Source organism: Pocillopora verrucosa, chromosome 1 (genome assembly GCF_036669915.1).
Source record: "Pocillopora verrucosa isolate sample1 chromosome 1, ASM3666991v2, whole genome shotgun sequence".
NCBI lineage: Eukaryota > Metazoa > Cnidaria > Anthozoa > Scleractinia > Pocilloporidae > Pocillopora > Pocillopora verrucosa.
The window spans coordinates 23,829,535-23,851,725 of NC_089312.1; the positions used below are offsets into that span (position 1 = coordinate 23,829,535).

The 22,191-nt window shown below is 38.0% G+C and overlaps 3 protein-coding genes across 4 annotated transcripts; all 3 read left to right on the forward strand.

Moving 5' to 3' along the window:
- Positions 1–75: 75 nt before the first annotated feature.
- Positions 76–4,059, forward strand: LOC131796740 (epidermal growth factor-like protein 6). The gene is made up of 7 exons (XM_066162170.1): positions 76–165; positions 598–902; positions 1,014–1,128; positions 2,074–2,196; positions 2,468–2,590; positions 3,234–3,356; positions 3,917–4,059. The coding sequence occupies exons 1-7, from the start codon at positions 84–86 to the stop codon at positions 4,057–4,059; spliced, it is 1,014 nt and encodes a 337-aa protein (XP_066018267.1). The 5' UTR covers positions 76–83.
- Positions 4,060–4,199: 140 nt separating this feature from the next.
- On the forward strand, positions 4,200–6,815 carry LOC136278923 (microfibril-associated glycoprotein 4-like). The gene is made up of 5 exons (XM_066162172.1): positions 4,200–4,293; positions 4,681–4,803; positions 5,363–5,482; positions 5,702–6,082; positions 6,538–6,815. The coding sequence occupies exons 1-5, from the start codon at positions 4,200–4,202 to the stop codon at positions 6,813–6,815; spliced, it is 996 nt and encodes a 331-aa protein (XP_066018269.1).
- Positions 6,816–15,980: 9,165 nt separating this feature from the next.
- On the forward strand, positions 15,981–22,094 carry LOC131796746 (cytochrome P450 3A24-like). 2 transcript variants are annotated; one of them, XM_059114345.2, is made up of 14 exons: positions 15,981–16,090; positions 16,365–16,474; positions 16,971–17,067; positions 17,282–17,340; positions 17,569–17,665; positions 17,970–18,086; positions 18,377–18,465; positions 18,638–18,777; positions 18,905–19,032; positions 19,158–19,376; positions 19,734–19,822; positions 20,288–20,425; positions 20,745–20,907; positions 21,435–22,094. In XM_059114345.2, the coding sequence occupies exons 2-14, from the start codon at positions 16,386–16,388 to the stop codon at positions 21,513–21,515; spliced, it is 1,506 nt and encodes a 501-aa protein (XP_058970328.1). In that variant the 5' UTR covers positions 15,981–16,090; positions 16,365–16,385; the 3' UTR covers positions 21,516–22,094. The 2 variants fall into 2 exon arrangements, with proteins under 2 accessions (XP_058970328.1, XP_058970327.1); XM_059114344.2 differs by having other exon boundaries at positions 15,995–16,090; positions 16,262–16,474.
- Positions 22,095–22,191: the final 97 nt, after the last annotated feature.

Consider the following 22,191-nt stretch of genomic DNA (forward strand, 5'->3'; position numbering starts at 1 on the left):
CAGTTTGCCAAAAGTTGCATAATTCAACGTGAAGAGTACAGATCACTTTCATTCCAAGGTGAGGTCAGTAGCTGCCACTGAAAATGGAGTTTAGACTCTCTAAACTTTCCAGGAGCTATTTTAGTATACTGATGATAATCGTTTACTTGGCAAATGCATCTGAAGGTACGTTAAATGTATTAATATCAGTAGTATGGTAAATTTTAGGTTCGATGAAAAAAATTCTTGTCACGAGAGAGGAAGATGGAAAAAATGATGAGGTTTTACAGGGAATTGAATCTTAAACTTTTGGAATTCCGCGCTACTTCTATCTTCTTTTTTTCTCTCAAATGATGCTTTCAACGCTGCTGATCCTAAAGATATGCAGGAAGTGTGTCCCGTTTGAACTCAGAAATGACCTAACACCTCGCAGAGTCTCTGTAGCTAAGTGGTTGAGCGTCCCAGCGCGGAATGCGAAGGCCTGAGCATGATTCTTTACTTTGTTCCAAGCTCGTAACAAGTTGGATAAACATCTACGCTCACGGTACTCACTGCTGGCAATCACAATAGTTTTAAAATAGCCACTTATAGTTTTAACCCCTTCATCACCCCATGCAGGAACAAGATTCATCGATGCACGCAATAAAACTCTAAGCCGAGGCACTGACAGAGGAATGGCTTATGCCAAGTTTAAGGCTCATCAGTTTTCCTATCTCAACATCGCCAGCATTGGTTCAGATTACGTTCTGCAAGGCAGTGAGTGTGGGCTCGTCTGTGTCAACATACCATCATGTTTCTCTTTTAACTTGGGTGCATTTCGCAATGTAATTGGTAAAGTGATCTGTGAATTGCTTCCGTCGGACATATACAACAACTCAGAGAAGTTTGTCCTCAGTCAAAGTCATCATCACTACAGTATCGCGGTGAGTGGGAATTCGTAAAGAATAATATTTCCAATTGCAATCGGTGGTTGGATTAGGCAACATAGACAACTTTAGAGGGAATTTGTTTTTGTTTTCTCTCTTTCTGTTTAGTCACCTTGCATCAGTTGGCCTTGTCAGAACAAAGGGACATGCGCTGCACAATACCAAGAGAATAGTTACGTATGCGTTTGCGCAAAAGGATACACAGGGAAACACTGTGAATTGGGTAAGGAAGTATAAACTATAGCATTATGCAGCTCACACAAATGATTTTTATATGTCCACAGTCATTATTCATCACTTCACGGGTTTATTACAAATTAACATAATGGTCATGGGTTCAAAACTCGTACAGCCCTGAATTTTTTTTTCAGAGCTTTTTTTACTACTGCTTAAGTAGTGTTCATGATTGCGAAGATCGCTTTCATAATTCATATTCAGTATTGCATTAGCTTATAAGTTAGAGTGCTTCGCGCTTTACTAACGAAGTAACTTTTCTCACACGGATGAAATGCGTGGATTTATGAAAAAACATCCGCAGGTAAACTTGGGTCTAAGCGCTGAATCGATTTATTTGAGCGTTGATAAACCAGTTTATTAGTTTAGCCCTGATAGTTTCCTGTCACTCAATTGTATTAAATAGGTGGTCTTGGTACTTGAAATGTGTTTCTGCTCCTTCGAAAATCAAGTGCCCATTTTGTTCATTCGAGGCCATGTTCACCATTCTCCTTCTGCAAAGTGAATTCAAACTAATGGTAAAATGCATGATATGCATGAAAATAACCTCCACATCCAACTATTATATCACGCTTGGGGTATGAACAATGTCTCGAAGGGTCGAATCCCCTAAACTAAGATGGCTGACGTAAAAAAAAGAAAGAGAATATTTAATAAATACGGCAAGAAGCAGTATATTCGTAAAAAGAGCTGATATCTTGGCAGTGCAAGAAGACATGATTGACTAGTCGTAGCCTTGAATCATTTTGATACCAGAATGCAATTTTGAAGTAAAGAAGTGAGGTATTGAAACAGGCTGTCTTCACGTCATAGAGTCGGAAATCGCCCTTAAATTTGCCTTTATTTGACTAACTCATATTCACAGGCCCAGGTTAAACGTCCAATATCAAAACTAGAAGAATATAATTTAATTAATGGAATACTTATTTGCCAGATGTCAATGAATGTAGTTCCTCTTATCGGGTTTGTGACGTAAACGCGAATTGCCACAATACTTTTGGCTCCTACGGCTGTTCTTGCAAAACTGGATTTGATGGGGATGGGAAAACATGTGCAGGTAAACTTGGGTCAAATTACTAGCTCAAACTAAATTTATTGAATATATCTATGATTAGACAATCTGAAGAGCATCCAATAGCCTTTCTCCCACCTTAAGGTTATTCCTCACAAGAAAAGTTATCAAACAACTTTTTAAAACTTTCCTTAAATTTCTCTTACCGATATCTGTTTCTAAAACTGCAACAAAAGAGATAGATCACCGTGCTTACTTAAGTCCAATATCAAAACTAGAAGAATATAATTTAATTAATGGAATACTTATTTGCCAGATGTCAATGAATGTAGTTCCTCTTATCGGGTTTGTGACGTAAACGCGAATTGCCACAATACTTTTGGCTCCTACGGCTGTTCTTGCAAAACTGGATTTGATGGGGATGGGAAAACATGTGCAGGTAAACTTGGGTCAAATTACTAACTCAAACTAAGTTTATTGAATATATCTACGACTAGACAATCTGAAGAGCATCCAATAGCCTTTCTCCCACCTTAAGATGATTCCTCACAAAAAAAAGTCATCAAACAACTTATAAAATTTCCTTAAATTTCCCTTACCGATGTCTGTTTCTAAAACTGCAATAAAAGAGATAGATCACCGTGCTCACTTAAGAGATATAATTGACCAGTTATGCGCCATTTATGCCTGTACTGGTACTTATAACGCGCGTCATTTCATCGGTTTACGGTACAGTTTTCGGTACCTGAAAGCAAAGGTTTTAAGTAAAAGTTGAAAGAATACCTGATAAGTAAAAAGTCTCGAGCGTTAAAAGCAAAAGGGAACGTACAATACCGTGTTCTCGGAATGCGCGCACGCCTATTGGCCTGATTACGTGATTTTTATGCGCAGAAAAGGATGGCGGTGCAATACTGAGGAATCACCTTAAAGAATTGTTTACCATCATTAAAATGGTTTAGTTAGATCCTTTCGCTCAGATGGACCGCTCTATTATTCTATCTCACAAATTCTGGATCCACTCCATTTTATACTGCTAATCTCCAAATTAAAAGTGGTGAATTGATCGAGTATTTTTTCATCAGATGTTAACGAGTGCGGTGCCTCCTTTCGAGTTTGTGATGTCAAAGCCAACTGCTATAACACTTATGGCTCCTACAGTTGTTCCTGTTTAACTGGATATATCGGAAATGGGAAAAAGTGCACAGGTAAAACTATACTAAACCAACCTAATAGTTAACAACTATTCACCGATGTGGAGGTGAATAGTGATAGATATTTACCGAGCCGCGGTCGGAAGATTTGATCGTATCACGATAAAAATTTACCTGATCCCTGAAGGCTTTGTTAGATGTTCATTTATGATTTTTCCTCATTAGAAGTTGACTGGAAGCTCTCAGGCCAATCATTTGCAAACTTAGGGATGCGGGATAGCCTTGTATAGGACATTGGGTGAAAAACACTGAGCACCAGTCGCTTTCTCATTCAGTCATCCACCCGCTCTCTCCACGGCTATTTTTTCAGCTTCCTTTCCCATCCAATACCTCTGCATACTCTGAAACTCGCCAATAAAAGCTATTCGCTAGCTTAATTTTTCCATTTAATGTCAAATGAATGGCAATGTTGACTGAGACTAGTTTTTAGAGGAGTTGTAGGGTGGGAATGTGCACCTTACCAGAACCTATCGTTGCAATACTAGATTGCAATGCACGAAATTGTTCAATCTTTAATGACGCCTATACCGTTGATTGTGCTTTTTTTTATTCAGATATTGACGAGTGTAATTCTTCAAATGGATGTGATGTCAATGCCCATTGCCATAATAATCCCGGCTCGTATAGCTGTTCCTGCAAAACTGGATTTGATGGGGATGGGAAAACATGTACTGGTAAACTTGGGTCAAATTACTAACTCAAACTAAAATTATTGAATATATCTACGACTAGACAATCTGAAGAGCATCCAATAGCCTTTCTCCCACCTTAAGGTGATCCCTCACAAAAAAAGTTATCAAACAACTTTTTAAAACTTTCCTTAAATTTCCCTTACCGATGTCTGTTTCTAAAACTGCAATAAAAGAGATAGATCACCGTGCTCACTTAAGAGATATGATTGACCAGTTATGCGCCATTTATGCCTGTACTGGTACTTATAACGCGCGTCATTTCATCGGTTTACGGTACAGTTTTCGGTACCTGAAAGCAAAGGTTTTAAGTAAAAGTTGAAAGAATACCTGATAAGTAAAAAGTCTCGAGCGTTAAAAGCAAAAGGTAACGTACAATACCGTGTTCTCGGAATGCGCGCACGCCTATTGGCCTGATTACGTGATTTTTATGCGCAGAAAAGGATGGCGGTGCAATACTGAGGAATCACCTTAAAGAATTGTTTACCATCATTAAAATGGTTTAGTTAGATCCTTTCGCTCAGATGGACCGCTCTATTATTCTATCTCACAAATTCTGGATCCACTCCATTTTATACTGCTAATCTCCAAATTAAAAGTGGTGAATTGATCGAGTATTTTTTCATCAGATGTTAACGAGTGCGGTGCCTCCTTTCGAGTTTGTGATGTCAAAGCCAACTGCTATAACACTTATGGCTCCTACAGTTGTTCCTGTTTAACTGGATATATCGGAAATGGGAAAAAGTGCACAGGTAAAACTATACTAAACCAACCTAATAGTTAACAACTATTCACCGAAGTGGAGGTGAATAGTGATAGATATTTACCGAGCCGCGGTCGGAAGATTTGATCGTATCACGATAAAAATTTACCTGGTCCCTGAAGGCTTTGTTAGATGTTTATTTATGATTTTTCCTCATTAGAAGTTGACTGGAAGCTCTCAGGCCAATCATTTCCAAACTTAGGGATGCGGGATAGCCTTGTATAGGACATTGGGTGAAAAACACTGAGCACCAGTCGCTTTCTCATTCAGTCATCCACCCGCTCTCTCCACGGCTATTTTTTCAGCTTCCTTTCCCATCCAATATCTCTGCATACTCTGAATCTCGCCGATAAAAGCTCTCCGCTAACTTAATTTTTCCATTTAATGTCAAATGAATGGCAATGTTGACTGAGACTAGTTTTTAGAGGAGTTGTAGGGTGGGAATGTGCACCTTACCAGAACCTATCATTGCAATATTAGATTGCAATGCACGAAATTGTTCAATCTTTAATGACGCCTATACCGTTGATTGTGTTTTTTTTATTCAGATATTGACGAGTGTAATTCTTCAAATGGATGTGATGTCAATGCCCATTGCCATAATAATCCCGGCTCGTATAGCTGTTCCTGCAAATCTGGATTCATTGGCAATGGAAAATCTTGCAAACGTGAGATATATGTTTAATAATCCAGTCACCCATCCTTTCAGCTTCCCCTCAGTTATCTTATGTCAGTCGATTTATTTGAAAAAACAATACCACAAGCCATACCAGAAGCAAAGATAGTAGTCCCTTGAAGAAACTCATTCATCCAATACCATGACAGACATACTTTATCGTGAATAGGAAAAAATATATTTGACGGTCGCCATATGTTTCTTCTTACAGGAGCTAAAGACTGTGGGGAGCTTTATAACGCTGGAAAGAGAAGCAATGGCGTTTATATAATCAACCCTGATGGCTCAGGTGACTTTCATGTTTACTGTGACCACACAACCTCTGGCGGGGGTTGGACTGTGTTCCAGAAGAGACTGGATGGCTCTGTCAGCTTCTATCGCGACTGGAGCAGTTACAAATATGGCTTTGGTTACACAAGTAGCGAGTTTTGGCTCGGACTGGAAAATATACGCCGTTTGACAAGCAGCGAGGACTACGAGCTTCGTATTGATATGGAGGATTTTACAGGGACTACTGTTTATGCTGAATACACTTTGTTTGAAGTTGGGAGTGAGGGATCTAATTACAAGTTAAACCTTGGAAGCTACTCAGGTAACTTTGCTCTCAATACTTCTTATCTCATTTCACTGCTAGTAAAACAAAGCCAGGGTTAACGAGGAACCAGTCATTCTTTGTCGCCTTGAGAGGGGGTATTTATTTACGGAGTGTAACACTTCATAGTTACAAACTAATGAAATTGTGGCCCTCTTTAAGGTAAAATGAACATGATACATAACCATAAATATAGCATTTAAAAACCCTAATTGAAAGCAGGCAGACTAACTGGATCTATACAAAGCGCTGTCAAGGATTTGAACTGGGGGCAATCGAGAGCAAATCCAGAGAGTAGCTGGGTGCAGGGCTTGGACCCAAGATCCCTATAAGACCAGCGCCCTGGCGCATCCTCTTGAATTCCTTTAAATAGAAGGACTGTTTGACAAACTTCCTTAGGAAGTGCTAACAGCATAATCGCGATCTTTCGATGATATGGATTTTGATTTGATCAGGAACTGCGGGAGACTCGTTTTCTTATCACGATGGTTATCCATTCACAACAAAAGACCGAGACAATGACTCACATGGGAAAGGAATTAACTGCGGTAAGGTTTGTACAGGAGGCTGGTGGTACAGAAGTTGTTGGACCAGTAATCTAAATGGTCATTATTACAAAGGATACTACAAAAAACCAGGCTCTTGCAACAACGGCGTTGCCTGGCACCACTGGAAAGGAAATGACTACTCACTAAAGAGAACTGAAATGAAGATTCGATCAGTAAACTTTTAGTTCTCTTTTTTGGCCTCCAAGTTTTTCTAGTTTCTTTCTTTCGTTTTTTTTTTTTTTTTTTTTTTTTGGAGGAAAATTTTCTACTTAAGGCTTAGACGAGTAGACTTCGTCTCGAGGATTATTCAACAATATTCACATCGTCTTCAGTGAGTAACTGTAAAGTACTCCTGTTATTGCTAAATATTCGCGTTAATCACCTCCCTGGTAGCTTTTGACATAACGCGAGGCAGCCAATTAGAAATTTAGCGCCCCTGCCTTGCTATAATCACTTCGCACAAGGTGATCATAGCGAGATGTGACACAATCCTTGAGCGAGAATTTCTATAATCACTTGAGCAATTATACTAAAATTATTTAGTAGCAACAGCTTATCCTTTGTAATTTCAACTTAGAGCTGTTGCGGTTTGGTTTTCTGGGGGGTGTCTAAAATAGAGTGTCTTTAATTACCTTTGTTAATGCATATGTGCTCAGATAATGAGCTAAATTACTTTCACATTTTGATTGGCTAAATTACTCACGTGTTTTGATTGGCTAAATTACTCATGCATGATTGATTGGTTCGTATTTGTAATCTTTGGGAGGATATATAAATGACGTCACCTTTAACAACACATACGTTTCTTATAAACGTATTTTCTCGAATAAGCGTCTTTACTCAAATAAGCGCCCTTCCCCTCATAAGCGCTTACCTCCAAGGCCAAAACGCCAAGTAAGCGCCCCCTTCGCATAAGCGCCTTGTGTGCCACTTTTGTATTTTGACATCATCTTTGATGTTTCACTACTGAACAGACTTATGGCAAAATGGAACACATTTGTTTAACGTATACTTAAATATTATGCTATGTTTTGAGCACGATTGTATCATATACCAGTGTTGCTGCTGCCTTAGTTTATATGATGGCAGTAACTGATACATTGAAAATATGTGAAGTTAATTTTTTTGGTGTATTTTACACTCGTAACATTGTTTTCTTATCGCTGTTTGTTTCATCGTACCTTTTATTATTGCTTGACTCGGCATTATCTGTGTCGATTTGAATACGTGGACTACAGTAAATCATAAGGGGACCCTGAGGATCTCTTGGTATGCTGCTATTAGATATATTTTATGTACAACTTTATCACGTATTAGCGTTACACTATTAAATGTCACGGGGAAACTAGCTTTCGAGTACACCATGCTCGGCGAAAGTCACCAAGACTCTCAAACTGTCTCTTTCTTGTTTTTCTTTAATTAACCGGTTCTCCAATATACAATTTTACTCACATCCAAGTTTACTTCATCCGTGTAACTCTAGTTAATCTCTTAGGCTCCAGTAACACTTTGATTCTCACTGGATACTTCTCACTGACTTGTGCTGCTAAGTCAACAACGGAATTCTGTCTCTATACTTCTGTCGACATTCTTCCCTACTCCCTCTTCATTAAGTAAGCTCTAAAGAACATGCCTTTATATTTACTTATGACAGATATGGGATGGCATGGCAACTGGCTGACCTTAGGGGATCAAACATTTGTTGTTAGAGCACTAAACCAAACAATTTCACGCGACTTTCGAAATGAACAACAAAGCACTTAATCATAATGCTTCCGATAAACTGAATCAACCGATGGCTGTGTGAGCCAAAACAAAAACTGTCGTGTGGGTCCAAAGCAAGGTCAGTAAAAAGTGACAAATTTTAACCGATAGTCGCAATAAAAGTAAAAAAAAATTCTGGTGACAATGATCTAACTGTTAGCCGTAAAATGGCAAAAATTTTAACTGTTAGCTGTAAAAGCCATCACCACCAGCTGCCTTGGTAAATTAAAATTGTAGCCAGTACATAAATCTTTGAAATTTATGCCGTCTATCCGGTGAGAGGTCATGATACTACAAATGACGGTGGGTTATCAAACCTACGAAGTTTTAGGGATGTTTGTAAATGTTCTCTTTAGCGCGCGCCAAATTAATCGTTGGAAGAGCAAACAACCTGAAAACCCCAACCCAAACTCCGGCGTGCAAAACCTGGAAAACTATGTCCAAGATCTCACATGACTTCCTTGAAGTTAAATGTTCAACCGAGTATCTCCAATCCCTCCAAAACAAGAGATTTCGTGGTCTGGACCAAAGCGCAAATAAATAGAATGCATGCCTTAGTTAGACAGTATCCATTTCTTTCGCATTAGACATTGGATGATATGAAAGGATTTAGTGTCTGACAGCACTGAAATGATATATTCCGCAAAATCCGCGAAAGGAGGTTTTACCGAACAGGTAAGTAGTATTTAGTCGTTTCAAGCATCAAATTTCAAGAGAGTAGATGCAATTCACGAGGGAGCATTCAAGGGAAGAGACTTCCAAAGCTGCATGTCACATAGAGGACCGACGAAGTCTCTACAGGATCTTAAAGAGTTGATGATGCCCTTATCTTTTCAATGTAACCTGCCCAGACTGCAACAGTACTGTGAGGGCAGAGAAACGATCTTGGTTATGCCAAAAAAAAATAAATATCGTGATTACCGGAGAGCGAAACAGAAAGGGGTCTGTTTTTCAACCTCTGAAAGACGGCGCTGTTCATCAATAGAAAATGACATATTACTGGTTGGTTTTGGAAAAATCTTCAAACTATGTTTTTTTCATTTAGAAAGAAAAATGTTTGAAGGTGGTTACATATAATACTTTATTGATCAACTATCTTTGTTCAAAATAATACCATGTCTGTATCCCAGGCTCGGCTCTACTGACGCATTTACATCTCTGCGAGTCACATTACTGAACAAGATGAATGTTCTTTATAAGGGTCGTTTCCAACTGGTTTATGAGGAGAGCCTTTTGCGCATGACAGTAGAAAGTCTTCGTTGGCATGTCGCTTGCAGTGGTACACCAGATCAGCACACACCTCGGACATCCTTGATCGTTTGATATCCTTTTCCTGTCGCAACTGTGCTATCTCCTTCCTCAGTGAAAGCTTCACCATGGAGTCACACGAGGCCATACCTGCATAAGATATTAATCAAACCAATGGTGGGGTGATGATTGGGTTGATCCTGCGCACGTATGGTACTAGCTTGCAATTCTGTTCTTGAAAATAATAAAGCTGTGCTAAGAAGCATCAATTTAGATTGTGCAAGAGATTGTGCTGGCATTTTCACTTCATAACTCTAATTTCCGGCACACTTTTCATCATCTGAGAGCTTTGTGGGCTCTGTTCAGCCTATGTATTGAATGAGCAAGATGAAAGAGGAAAATACCTCGGCAGTCTTTGAGAGAGTTTGATAATCGTGCTCTGAAGATGAACCGTAATTATCTTCGTAATATTTTGTAAGAATTTTGAAATACGTCGGACGGAAATGGTTGTGAAATTTGTTTTCTTAACTTACACTGAACAAAAACAAGGCAGTTTTGACAACAAGGATCCTTTGCGACCTTTCTTACACTTTCCCTTCATAACATTTTTATTGGCTCGACATACTGAAAAAATAAATCCTCCAACAGATGACCAAACATTTTTTCGATGGTGAGGACTGAGAATTTGAAAAAATATCGAAGCTAGTGTATTCCCTAATCGATTATTCACACTATAATTACCGCCTGCGTTCTTGATAATCTGCAAAATGAAATGACGCGAACTTCATTATTCATCCTTCTGCCCTGAAGATCAGTGGGTATTAGCACAACCAACATGGGCTAATCCAGATCGCACCGAAATTCGTTTTTATTCAAACGGGAAATTTTTGCTTGCTTATCATTCCTTGCCATCATAAATATTTTTTCAGCTTTGAATGATACAACACTGATTTTTTAGGACGCAGATCGTTGTGTTGATTCTAGTCATCTTTAGGGAAGGAATAAGGAAGTGTTATCCATTTCATCGTAATATTTTGTTCTTGAAAATTCTCTTGATCGTGAGATATTTTTTCGTTATCTAAAGTAGTTAAGATATTAAATTCTGTATACTTTAAAGGGTACGTTAATGGTTTCATTTTGTCGTAGAAAAGCACCATGAATGAGAAACATACACAACCATACCTGTTTCTTTGTTTAACGGATGCTTTTGTAATCAGGTACATCCATTGTATTCTAAAAGTCACCTCCTCTTCAAAAAAGGTGTTTAAGGCGAATAAAGAAACAATTTGGATGCAAATTTTACAGAGTCTTGTCATTGTAAATATAATTTTTGACTAACGTCGTCATTTAAAATGATGCATGATAAAATTTTTCCCGCCTAGGGTACGGCTCCATTGCCATGTTATATGTCGGCGATCTTTTCTTTGAGATTTACATTCGTAAGTAAACTTGGATATCTTATTTCAAAATTTTCGTTCGCAAATTTCAAGAACCTGGCCGTGTAGATTGTAATAAAGTTACTCCTCCTTGAAGGTAACTATGATTGTTATTCCATATCTACTGGTAAAACACAATTAAATCTTTGTCAGTCTCATTCACACTGTTTCAATCTGTACCGGACTGAAAATTAAATCACTCAGTATGAGTAGTTTAAAGTTTCTATTACTGGCCTTTTTTTCCTTTGTATCGTCGATCGAAATCTAAAATGCATACTCCTTCTTTTTTTTAACCAGTATTGGCGTACCTGCTTTTTTAGCCGTTCGTTGTTCTTTTCGTTGGGAAGGATCTAATTTTGAAAATGTAGCTCTACTGCTAAGACCGCACCAAGCGTCAAGGTCAAAAGCGGTCTTTTTCCAGTGCTACTGTTATTTTATCACTCATGCCCGCTCCAGGGTCATTGGTCGGCGGTGTTTTCAAAGTATAGATAAAAATCCCACAATTCCAAAGCAGCATTGATGTCCTCGTTACATCTACGCGATGGCCACAACCTACCCGGCAAAATGTTTCTTTTCTTCTCTGTCTATAGTTAGTTATTCTGATTAAACACGGAAAGAACGCCGCAGCAAGGATCATTTTTTTAAATAATCTTAAAGTTTATATGAAATGCCTGTCCATATTTGCATACGTATTTAGTGTCATTAAATCTTCTCAATGTGCGTTATAAGGCGATTGCGAAAGACATGTTATAAATCTCATCGAATAAGGTAGCTCTTCCTTACAACGTCAAGACCTATACTAAATGATCCTAAACGCAGACGTCAAGGGAGGATGTGGAAAAGATTGAGGAGAATTATGGGGATGTTTTCAGTGGAGCACGTGGATAGTTTCGAGCAAAATCTGACGAAAAATATGTATCATACTGAACTCAGATTTTTTTTTTCAGGAAAGAATTACTTCGTAGCAGATACAGGTATTACAGGAAGTTCTCAATGGGGTTAACTGTTAGCCGCAAAAGGTAAAAAATAATTTAGCCGGTATGCATGAAAATTGTCCTAAACAAGCTAACTGAAAAAATGTTTCCTATCGACGACGCGTTCTTTTGAAAGTTTCACAATCTTAGACTGTTACATGTCTTGTCGTGTGGCTGATGCAGGAAAACAAAAAATTATCCCACGTAAATCTACCCTTGATACATGACTCTAACGACTTTCAAACTATGAAAATTAATCGTTAACTCTTCAAGATGTTTAAATTTTATCTTCAGCAGTTTTGTTAACTGTAACGTATAGAAATTAACAGATAGCCGTAAAAAACCATCATCCCAATAAAACTCTCTTAAGATCTCTTCAAGGTCTTTTACGGCGAATTGCTCCGTAAATTAAGTGGTTGATAAGGGTAATGCTTTTATAAGTTGCCGACCTCAACGATATGAGATTCATTCCAAGGAAAGAATTTCATCATACAACGTCCTTCCCATGATGAACGCACGAAGTAATCCTCAGTTGCTAAAATGGGATACATAGCTTTGACGCATTGCCAGCCATTTTATCAAAACAGCAATGGTGGCGCCTCCTTTGCAAAACAGCCTCTCTTGGAGACGAAACCTCGTCCTCATCTAAAATGCCAACTTCATTTTTTTCTTCTTTCTTTTACTCCTTTTTACAAGTTCATTCTCAGCTCAAATTTCACAAATCACCTTTTGACCCTCTTATTTCCACCATTTGTAAAAGCGAAAGGTTTCGAGTAAATTCTCATGTTCCTATCATATCACCTCATAGATGGCTGCAGAGTCTTACCATGGAAGTCATTTTGTCGCGGTGAGCAGGTTTTTTGTCGCCGATGAAGTTATGAGATTAGATCAGAGTGGTTCTTAAGTGTCAAAGATTCTTCAGTAATTATATAAACGTGAACCATAAAACTAAAATTGCATCAGGCAGTGTTTTTAACTGTTATTCATTTTTTTTAAATCTCAAAACTTTGAGAGACGGAAGTGCTATTTTATCTTCTACAGCGCAGAGACCTCCTCCAACTGATGTCGGATGTAAAAGGTGAAACAGAAGGGGAAAATTGACAACGAAGATATCCAAGCCCAAAGTGTCATATTTCTTCTCGCTGGATATGAAACTTCCAGAACCACCCTGGGGTTTGTTTGTTATCACCTCGCCATTGAGACACATATGCAGAGAAAAACTGGGAGACGAGAGAGTGACTAACATCTTATTTCTCGTTACAATATCAGCCCCGTATCACACATGTAGGTCACCAGAATAAAGGAAATGATGATCAACTAAAGAAGCTTTTGATTAGTTAACAAATTCTCCTTCTCAGCATCTCAGGAAATGTATAGAGAATGGCGTAGAGAATTTGCATACTGATGTCTGAGCGTAAAGGTTTAAGGAACCATCTATGAAGTAGTCGTGAGTTCGAGTCTTTCAAAAGACAACTTGGTCCCCTCAAGCTAAGTATTCATTTTGTCAATGTTCCACGCATGATTTTGGCAGGTTCACTGAAGCACCCTACACATGAAGCATCCTACACATATATGCCATTTCGTCACTCTCCACAGAACTGTGTCGGTATGCGATTTAGTTTGCTGGAAATTATGGTGACCCTGGTGAGATTACCGAGGAAGTACAAGCTGGAACGCACCAAGGAAACAGCGGCGAGTTACGCAGCATGTCAATGGTTGGATGGTACAGCAATCCATACCCCTCCTCCCTCCCTAACAGATCGCGCTGTAATCACAAATCGTGTCGCTCCCGGGTCATAGACTAATTTGAAGACATCATAACATGTTTAAGAACAATTGTAGCCTCTAAGCAATTTTGCAACGGCGGTCACTTAGTTACCTGAAGAACCTTCAGGTATATATGTTCTAGCTGTTCATGTCTTCCTTTCGTTCACATGACTTGCTAGATTCGCTCAGCTCTCGCCTGAGAGGCCGGCGGTGGTCAGTGGTCAGACTGCAGTGATCATTAATCCATTTGTATCTTTGGTGAGGCTAACTTAATTATTATTTTTTACTTTCTAGGTTCCATTAGGCTTTGTTGTTGGTACTCTCCTTACCTGCCCACAAGGACAAATTATGCTGAAAGTCTTACCCAGAACTTAAAAGTAAAACAGGTGCATAGATGGTCCCTTAACATTAGTGTGCTTTGAGCAGATTGATTTGATTAATCAAGATTAAGCAAGCTATTGGCCACGGAGCCAATGTTATTGACTTGTGTACGTGCTTACTCGTATACTCTCTCTCTCTCTCTCTCTCTCTCTCTCTCTCTCTCTCTCTCTCTCTCTCTCTCTCTCTCTTTGATAAACAGGTTCTTTGTTAATTATAAACATTTCTTTGATGCAATAAACTTGCTGCTCCATGCAAAGTTTGTGACTTCAACTTTGAGGCTCTCCGCTGCTCTAGCAAGAAAAGGGAACGGTGCCCTCGAAGACGCTTTGCATGTCAAATTTTGCTAACTCATGTTTTTTGAGAAAATTTTTTTACAGTCATTTTACTTTCAACATAAAATTGAACAGAATTGTTCCCCGCGCATATGGAAAGAGAACAGTTTCTTGCTCAGATGCATGACCTTCGATCTTGACCTTCTTGTCTCATACGTTCTCAAATAAGCTTGCTCAGGAAGAACTCACCAAACCTCTATTTGAAATCATTTAGTGACAAAGTAAAACCGACAACTTGGAAACGTCCACGTGGCAAGGTCAATATGGGGGTCATTTCTTCGGCTACTGAACTGCGCAAGCGGTAGCCTTAAGTTAGCGGAACTGATGTGTTTGGTGGCACACCCTCGCGATAAACAATCTACGGTATATTCACAACAGTTTGATCATACCCAAACTTAACTCGATATGAGGGCATTTAAATACGTGAGAGTATTACGAGACCCCCCCCCCCCCCCCTCTTGCAATGTCCTCGCTTCCTAAACGTGAAACTGAGAAGGAAATGAAGTGTATCTACAAATTTATCCGGTGTGATTTGCTGCTCAACGGCTGGAGAGTTATCGCTTTACCTGATAACACGACTGTACTCTGAATAAAGTTATCGCCCTTTGTTCAGTGGATCACTTTGCCTTAAAGATTTGATGCCGTCATCATTTAAGTACTACAAGATCAGCTTGTCTCTAAATAAGTCTTATTGATGGTTTCAAATTCAGGGCTGAAATTTTGGTATTGCTGAGCTCAGCAATATTATGACTATTCATTAGGAGGTTTTACGCTTAATTGACACTCAGTCGGCTACAAGAATCAATATTTCAGTTCCCTGCGAAGCAGACATTAAATATCAAATTGAAGTATTTGTGAAAATATTAAAACAAAGGAGATTTCCAGTGTGATTGCATTTAGCTATAAAGATATATTAAGGTGTACTAAATAAAGGTGTATTACGAAATAACTAAAAGCTACCCTGCGACAAAAAGAATCCTCGATTTCGTATTTTGGCCTGTATAGTTTTGATTTTAAATCTGTGGAAATTAAGATATCGACCAGCGCTCTTTATTAACCGATGTTACAGCACCTGCTGGATAGGTTAAGTTCGGCTTAGCTTACAAAATATCTAAAAATATAAACATATTTTATTTTGCCAGTTATGGTAAAAGATTGCGTGATAATGACTAGTGACGCAGTTCCGGTAATAACAAAACCTACTTTAACGAAATCTTTAGCGCTGAAATGCGCGCTCGAGAACGAAAGTGTTAACGACAGAAAATCACTCTCTTTTCGCTGAAATATATCCTCTTTTTTGAAATTTAGTCGATTTATGAGGAAAGGATTACTCACTTCTTACAGAATATGAAAATTTATTAATTCGCCATGAGACGTGACAAATAGTTATGCACTTCAACATTACATATGCAACTAAATTTAGATATTACATTTCCAACACAAATCAAATTATGCATGCAACCTCAGCTATATAAACAACAGACCTGTGCATGACGAGCTTACAGCAGCTGCATAATCTTTCGCTACAAATTACTGCACTTCACACGAAGTAGCACTGGTAAGTTTTGAACTTTTGCTAAATACCTCGAATCAGAATTGAGGAAACCTCTTCCTTGCCATTTCTTGTTGCTCGATGCTTAGAGTTCGTTACATCACCCCTTTGGGGCATCGGTCTCGCTGGAGGGCAGTCGGTTATGATCGCGCAGCTAATTTTTTTTTCTTTTGATAGAGAAGATCTAGAAAACGTGAATAGAGAAGGGAAATTTCCAAATTTTACTTTAGACAGCGACTCGACCTCGAGAAAATACTGATTCAGCTGTATTTATTGCAAGTTCAAGCAAACCACAGCAAAGATGGCGGATTTTTTGCAAACAATAATTCAGTTCGAGAAGGATCACTGGGTGGCACTCTTAGTTGGGTTCCTGGTTGTATTGTTTTACTGGTAAGTATTGACAGTAAAATGGGCCAGAAATGCAAAGTGTAGTTGGTTCAGCAATACGTGCCAGGATTTTCTAACACTGCGACATTGAATACTCAACCGTGCGTACTGAACAATCGAATGTAACTGTTCAATTGACTAGCCAAATATTGTACTTGGCTGTGTACTTGTGCTAGGTAATTGTACAAGTGTATAATCGAAAGTATAAGCGGAGATCAAAAGACCACAAATTACACAAATCGCTCTCACATGCGATCAGTGCCGTAGATAAAGTTTTTGAACAGACGGTAGTGTTCTTTTCTTTTGGAGATCTTGGAAGAAAGAACAAGTAACAGTTTGCAGTCACGTTAAGTCTAAGCCCTGTAGGAGAAGATTTAAGGTGCACTATAGGGGAGATACTGAAGCTAAACACAAAGAAAGAATTCAAGTAACTTATTCAGCTGTTTACATGGGGATGTTTAGATATATCATATACCAAACTGTTTTGTTCCTACACAAGGTACTGTGTTGCCCCATTCACTGTGTTCATGAAACTTGGAATCAAGGGACCAAGACCACTTCCTTTCTTTGGAAACTCAATCAGGAACCTTTTTGATGTAAGTTAGCACTTAATTTTCTGGTATAAGATTTATGATAGAACAGAAATGTTAGTGCCAATGTTAACTTTTTACCTGAAAAAAAAAAAAATATATATATATATATATATCAGAGATTGGAATAGTTCAAAAGTTTGCACTAGTTTAAATGTTGAAACAATCAACTTAAAAATTACTTGTACAGAACTGTCAATGTTTTTATGTTTGATTTTAGCCAAACATTCTTCCAAAACTTCATGTGGAATGGTACAAGAAGTACGGCAAGGTGTTTGGGTATGTGATTTCTTATTCATACTCAATGATTGTATAAATAATCATCATGCAGCTGAGAGAGAGAGAAAGTGCAATATAAGATGATATAGCACTCCATGCTCCTCTGGCTCTGTGTCACAAAGCTGAGTTTGATAAACTCACTTGAAACTTTTAATAAATAATTGACAATTATCAGTCTATTTACTACACTTAAAAAAATTATGCAAGAATAATTTGTTTTTCTTTTAGGATATATTTTTTCCGTCAGCATATGCTAATGGTTGCTGATCCAGACATGCTTAAAGAAATTCTTGTTAAAGATTTCTCTAAATTTCATGACAGAAAGGTAAGTTAGAGCCCCTGTTACTTAATTTTTATGGTCTTAATTGCATTAATTGCTGTTTAATAATCCATGACTTCTTCTTACACAAACTCTTCTGAATACTTTCTTCTTCAGTTTGACATGGATTGTGGAAAGTCTTATCAAATTATGGCCCCCTTGTTATTTGTTCAATGAAATGTTCAGTATTTACCTGAGGCTGAAAAAGTAACTCTACCACACCATCAAAATGCTTTGAGCATGAAGGCTTTTGTGTAATTTGTACATCATTTGAATAACATATTAAAACCTGTAAAAATTATTCTCTTAGCCCATTGTAGAGATTCCAAAGCCTTATAACAAAATGTTAACCATAGCACAAGGTCAGAAGTGGAAGGATATTCGCAACACTCTGACACCAACGTTCAGTGCATCTAAAATGAAACTGGTATGTTCATCTGTTGTCATGTAGGTGCTAAATTAAATGAGTGACATACTATATACAATTAAACTGTCAATTTTTTTTCCATAGTTATCAAACTAATGGTGTAGGGAAATGTTTCAAAAAATCCAGAATATAAAAGCAGCATGAAAAATCACTACCTTCAGTCCAATAGAGACACTTCAATTCTTATCAATTGCTATCCATACAGTATGTGCTACACAGTGGCTATGACTAAATTAGATAATTACCTGTGTTATCTAAATGACATCTCGTCCATGAAATAAATGTTTCAGATGATGACTTTTATGAATCAAGCTTTGGATACATTTTTGTTGAAAGCAGAGAATGCTTCCAAGACTGGAGAGATTGTAGATTTCCACAGGTAGAGTTATATCATAACAATTAAAAGATATATGTAGTTCCCATTTTTCATACTTCCAATTGAAATTTCCCCTCCAAAGGTTTTGCTGCTTTTTGTTTCCTTACTCTTCCCAAAGTGAGACTTTTTATATATTTCAAATGCCACTTACTGACTTCCACTTTTTGCTCTGTAGGTGGCTTCAGAGTCTTACCATGGAGGTCATTTTGTCAACAGCATTTGGAGTCAAAGCAGAAACGCAAACTGTTGAAAATGATCCAATCACTGAACTAGCAAAGAAGGCCATGGCTCCACACCCTCTTGTTGCATTAGTGTGTAAGGCATTTTCTCTCATAACTGTCTTTGTCACTACAATTATTTTATGGTGAATTTATCCACAACGTTATTATATGGACAGCTATGGTAACACATTTCCTGATTGGTTATCATTGTCATTTTGTAGTGTTATTACCGTTTGGAGACCGTTTATTCAAGTATCTTCCAGACCCTCTTGATTTTGACAAGATTGGGTCTGTAGCAGCCGACATTATTGCTGAACGGACTAAAGAAAATGGAAATCGCAAAGATCAAGTGAGTTGGTTTATATTTTTTATAGACTCAGTACAATAATAGGTTTACTCCTGAAAAAAAAAACCACCACGACCGGGCAATTCCTATTTTAACTAATTTCAATATATAAATATGATTCTTTAAAGCGAAAAGACATGCTCCAAATGATGCTGGATGCAAAAGAAGAAACAGGAGGAGAAAAAATTGACAATGAAGACATTCAAGCCCAAAGTGTCGTATTTCTTCTCGCTGGATATGAAACTTCTAGTACCACCCTGGGGTTTGTTTGTTATCACCTCGCCCTTGATACGCACATGCAAGACAAACTGAGAGACGAGATTGACCATATGTGGCCTGGAGACGAGGTATGAGGGGGCTTAATTTGCTGATTTCCAGAGTAGAGGTTGCCCCGTTTTAATATAATTTGATGAGAGAAGTCAAAAGCTGTTGTAGAAAAACTCCAACAATTATCCATTTACCTCAAAACGCTTTCGATGTACGTAATATGGTACGAATACCAGAGTAATTTCCGTAAATAAACATCCAAGAGACTGAATGAACACTAGAACAACAAGAACAATTGCAAAATAAACAACAAACAGCACTTTTAAATGATCTTCATTACCAAATGGGAAATCGTATGAAATAAATGCACTCAGCAGTTGAACAAATGAGTTCTAATTCAGGCGTTGCTTTAATTGTTTTAATCATTAAATCTACAGGCGTCGCCGTCGTATGATGTCATTCATAAGATGGAATACCTTGACATGGTTATCAACGAAGCACTCAGAATGTATCCGCCAGGATTTGCGTACGTTAGCCTTTAAGACCTAGCTGTAACTTGTGTTTCTCTTCTTTCTCCTGGAACATAACGAAAGGATCAAAATGTGCAGTGTATACTCTACCTAAAATGGACATTGCTTTGTTTTCAAAAAAGCTTTCAGTTTAACGGGAAACTCCGGTGAATACCTTCTTGTTCTATGTAAAATGTACCCTCATTTGCAAACGGTTTAATCAATTCGCACCCCAGACTTCGAGGCAAATAAAGGGAGCCTCATTTTTAAAGTATCTTAAAGTTGAGGAAACGTTGAGATGAGACGGTTGGAAGACTGCCCCTGTGAATTGCAGAGAACAATTTTAGGTCATTATGCCAGCCCCTCTCCCAAAATCGGTAATTTACTGAGCTAAGCCTGTTTTGTAAACGGTTACTGTCTAAGTCGATGATTATTATGTTGTACATTGGAATATTTTCAGTATTTCTTTGTTTTCATCTTAGAATCCAGAGGGACTGCAACGAGACTTGCACTATCAAAGGAGTTACAATTCCAAACGGAATGCCAATCTTGGCTCCAATTTATGCCATTCATCATGATCCAGAGATTTATCCGGATCCCGAAAAGTTTGATCCAGAGAGGTGAGCCGTGAAAGGCATTCCTATTTTTCTCCCTCTTCATTTAAGGCTACGTTTTTACTGCTTTCATTTCTGTCATATGCAGAGAATTGAATACAGTATCCCAATCTCGTCAGGTTTCCTGTAATTCTTCTATAGCGATAAGTCTTCTCAGATCATTGAAATGTGCGGAAAATCGCTGTGTAAACTGCGGGCTGTGTGAACTTGCATTGAACAGCCCAGTGAACGCTCTTTGCTAGGTTAAATTATCACACTCAACGTATCATGTGGTTATTTGTTTCATCTTCTGATTTAAATTTTTTTTGTGCGTTGATTTTGGTAGATTCACGGACGCAGAGAAAGCAAAGCGTCATCCCTACACATATTTGCCGTTTGGCCATGGTCCACACAACTGTGTCGGTATGCGATTTGCTTTGCTGGAAATTAAGCTGACTCTGGTTAGGTTGCTGAAGAAGTTCAAGCTGGAACGTACCGAGAAAACAGCGGTGAGTTTGGTTGTTTGGCATTGGCTGATGCTAAGTTAACGCCCATGATGCTTGCCCTTTGCCTTCCTAACTGACTTCAAACAAGATCTTTTGGGCTAGTTTCCTCATAGTAAATAAATTGATCCTCTTAGGAAACCACAGAAAAAATTGCAGAAATTTAAACCTAGAGATAAAAATTCGAGCTTACCAGTGCCTCCCAGATACCTATAAGGCTCTATTACCGACTGCGCTGCAAGGCTACACATATAGTATCAATATGATTATCATCATTTATGGGCCATTTTAAGGCAAGACACCTTGTTTAAAGGAAAAAGAAGGAGCGATGTAGAGGTACGAGTGATTGGCGCTGTAACTTTTCAGGTCGATTTTAGTGTCCTCGACTTCTGTCTACAAGTATGTTGGCCAGTAGATAAATTAGTAAAACTGGTTATTTAGCTTTTTTTATCTTCGCAAAAGCCTTCTAACAAGCATTTTTATACAATTAAAAAATTGAAAAGATAACTTATTTTTTTGTAATATATTATCAGGTTCCGCTGGGCTATGTTGTTGGATCAGTTCTTACCTGCCCTTCAGGAAAGATCATGCTTAAAGTTTCACCCAGAGACTAATACAAGAGGACATTGCATTACCTTTCAAGCACACAAATATATGTTTTTGGATAGATATCTAACATCCAATTTCACTATCTTATACCTTTGTTACGTATTTACATGTATACTGAACTAAATATGCTGCCAAGTAGAATATAGTGATGATGAAGGAAACAGGGATCTTTATAGTTCTTCCAAGATTAAAAAATTCTTTCGAAATAATATTGGTGCTGAGGCTTTATGGCTGACTATGCTCTAGCCATTGCCTCGAGCTGTTTCTACTTATGTTGTGATAAACCTCTAGCAAGGTTTCTATAACGTTCAGGAGGTCAGGATTTTTTAAGTGCTTACGGGTTCATTGCTGCTTTTTTCTTAAATAGCCCACATAGCGTAACCTCTTGAATTTTATAATATCCAGTTATCGTAATCAGGGCTAAAGTATTTTTTTTCTTTGTATTTAAAGATATGTAGTAAAACATAGACAGGAAATATGTACCGTGAAAATAGGTTTATATTAGTGATAGAATGATAACGCATAGTGATCTCTTAACCTAACTGTAAATTTAGATCTCATTTTGACATCAATAAACTACCTAACAAAGTAATGAAGAATATGTCTCTGTTTGATGCTTTTTAGCGCGAACATTTAATTTTGATATCGGTTTGAGTGATCAGTGCATGGACAAGGGTTGGC

What these genes read in the sequence shown, in the direction of transcription:
- LOC131796740 (XM_066162170.1), top strand. Translation starts at nt 84, where the DNA reads ATGGAGTTTAGACTCTCTAAACTTTCCAGGAGCTATTTTAGTATACTG. An exon ending in CTTGGCAAATGCATCTGAAG is followed by an intron (nt 166 to 597) that starts GTACGTTAAATG and finishes CACCCCATGCAG; the next exon opens with GAACAAGATTCATCGATGCA. An exon ending in GGATGGGAAAACATGTGCAG is followed by an intron (nt 2,197 to 2,467) that starts GTAAACTTGGGT and finishes CTTATTTGCCAG; the next exon opens with ATGTCAATGAATGTAGTTCC.
- LOC136278923 (XM_066162172.1), top strand. Translation starts at nt 4,200, where the DNA reads ATGTCTGTTTCTAAAACTGCAATAAAAGAGATAGATCACCGTGCTCAC. An exon ending in AAATGGGAAAAAGTGCACAG is followed by an intron (nt 4,804 to 5,362) that starts GTAAAACTATAC and finishes TTTTTTATTCAG; the next exon opens with ATATTGACGAGTGTAATTCT. An exon ending in AAACCTTGGAAGCTACTCAG is followed by an intron (nt 6,083 to 6,537) that starts GTAACTTTGCTC and finishes TGATTTGATCAG; the next exon opens with GAACTGCGGGAGACTCGTTT.
- LOC131796746 (XM_059114345.2), top strand. Translation starts at nt 16,386, where the DNA reads ATGGCGGATTTTTTGCAAACAATAATTCAGTTCGAGAAGGATCACTGG. An exon ending in ATGTATCCGCCAGGATTTGC is followed by an intron (nt 19,823 to 20,287) that starts GTACGTTAGCCT and finishes TTTTCATCTTAG; the next exon opens with AATCCAGAGGGACTGCAACG. An exon ending in GAAAAGTTTGATCCAGAGAG is followed by an intron (nt 20,426 to 20,744) that starts GTGAGCCGTGAA and finishes TGATTTTGGTAG; the next exon opens with ATTCACGGACGCAGAGAAAG.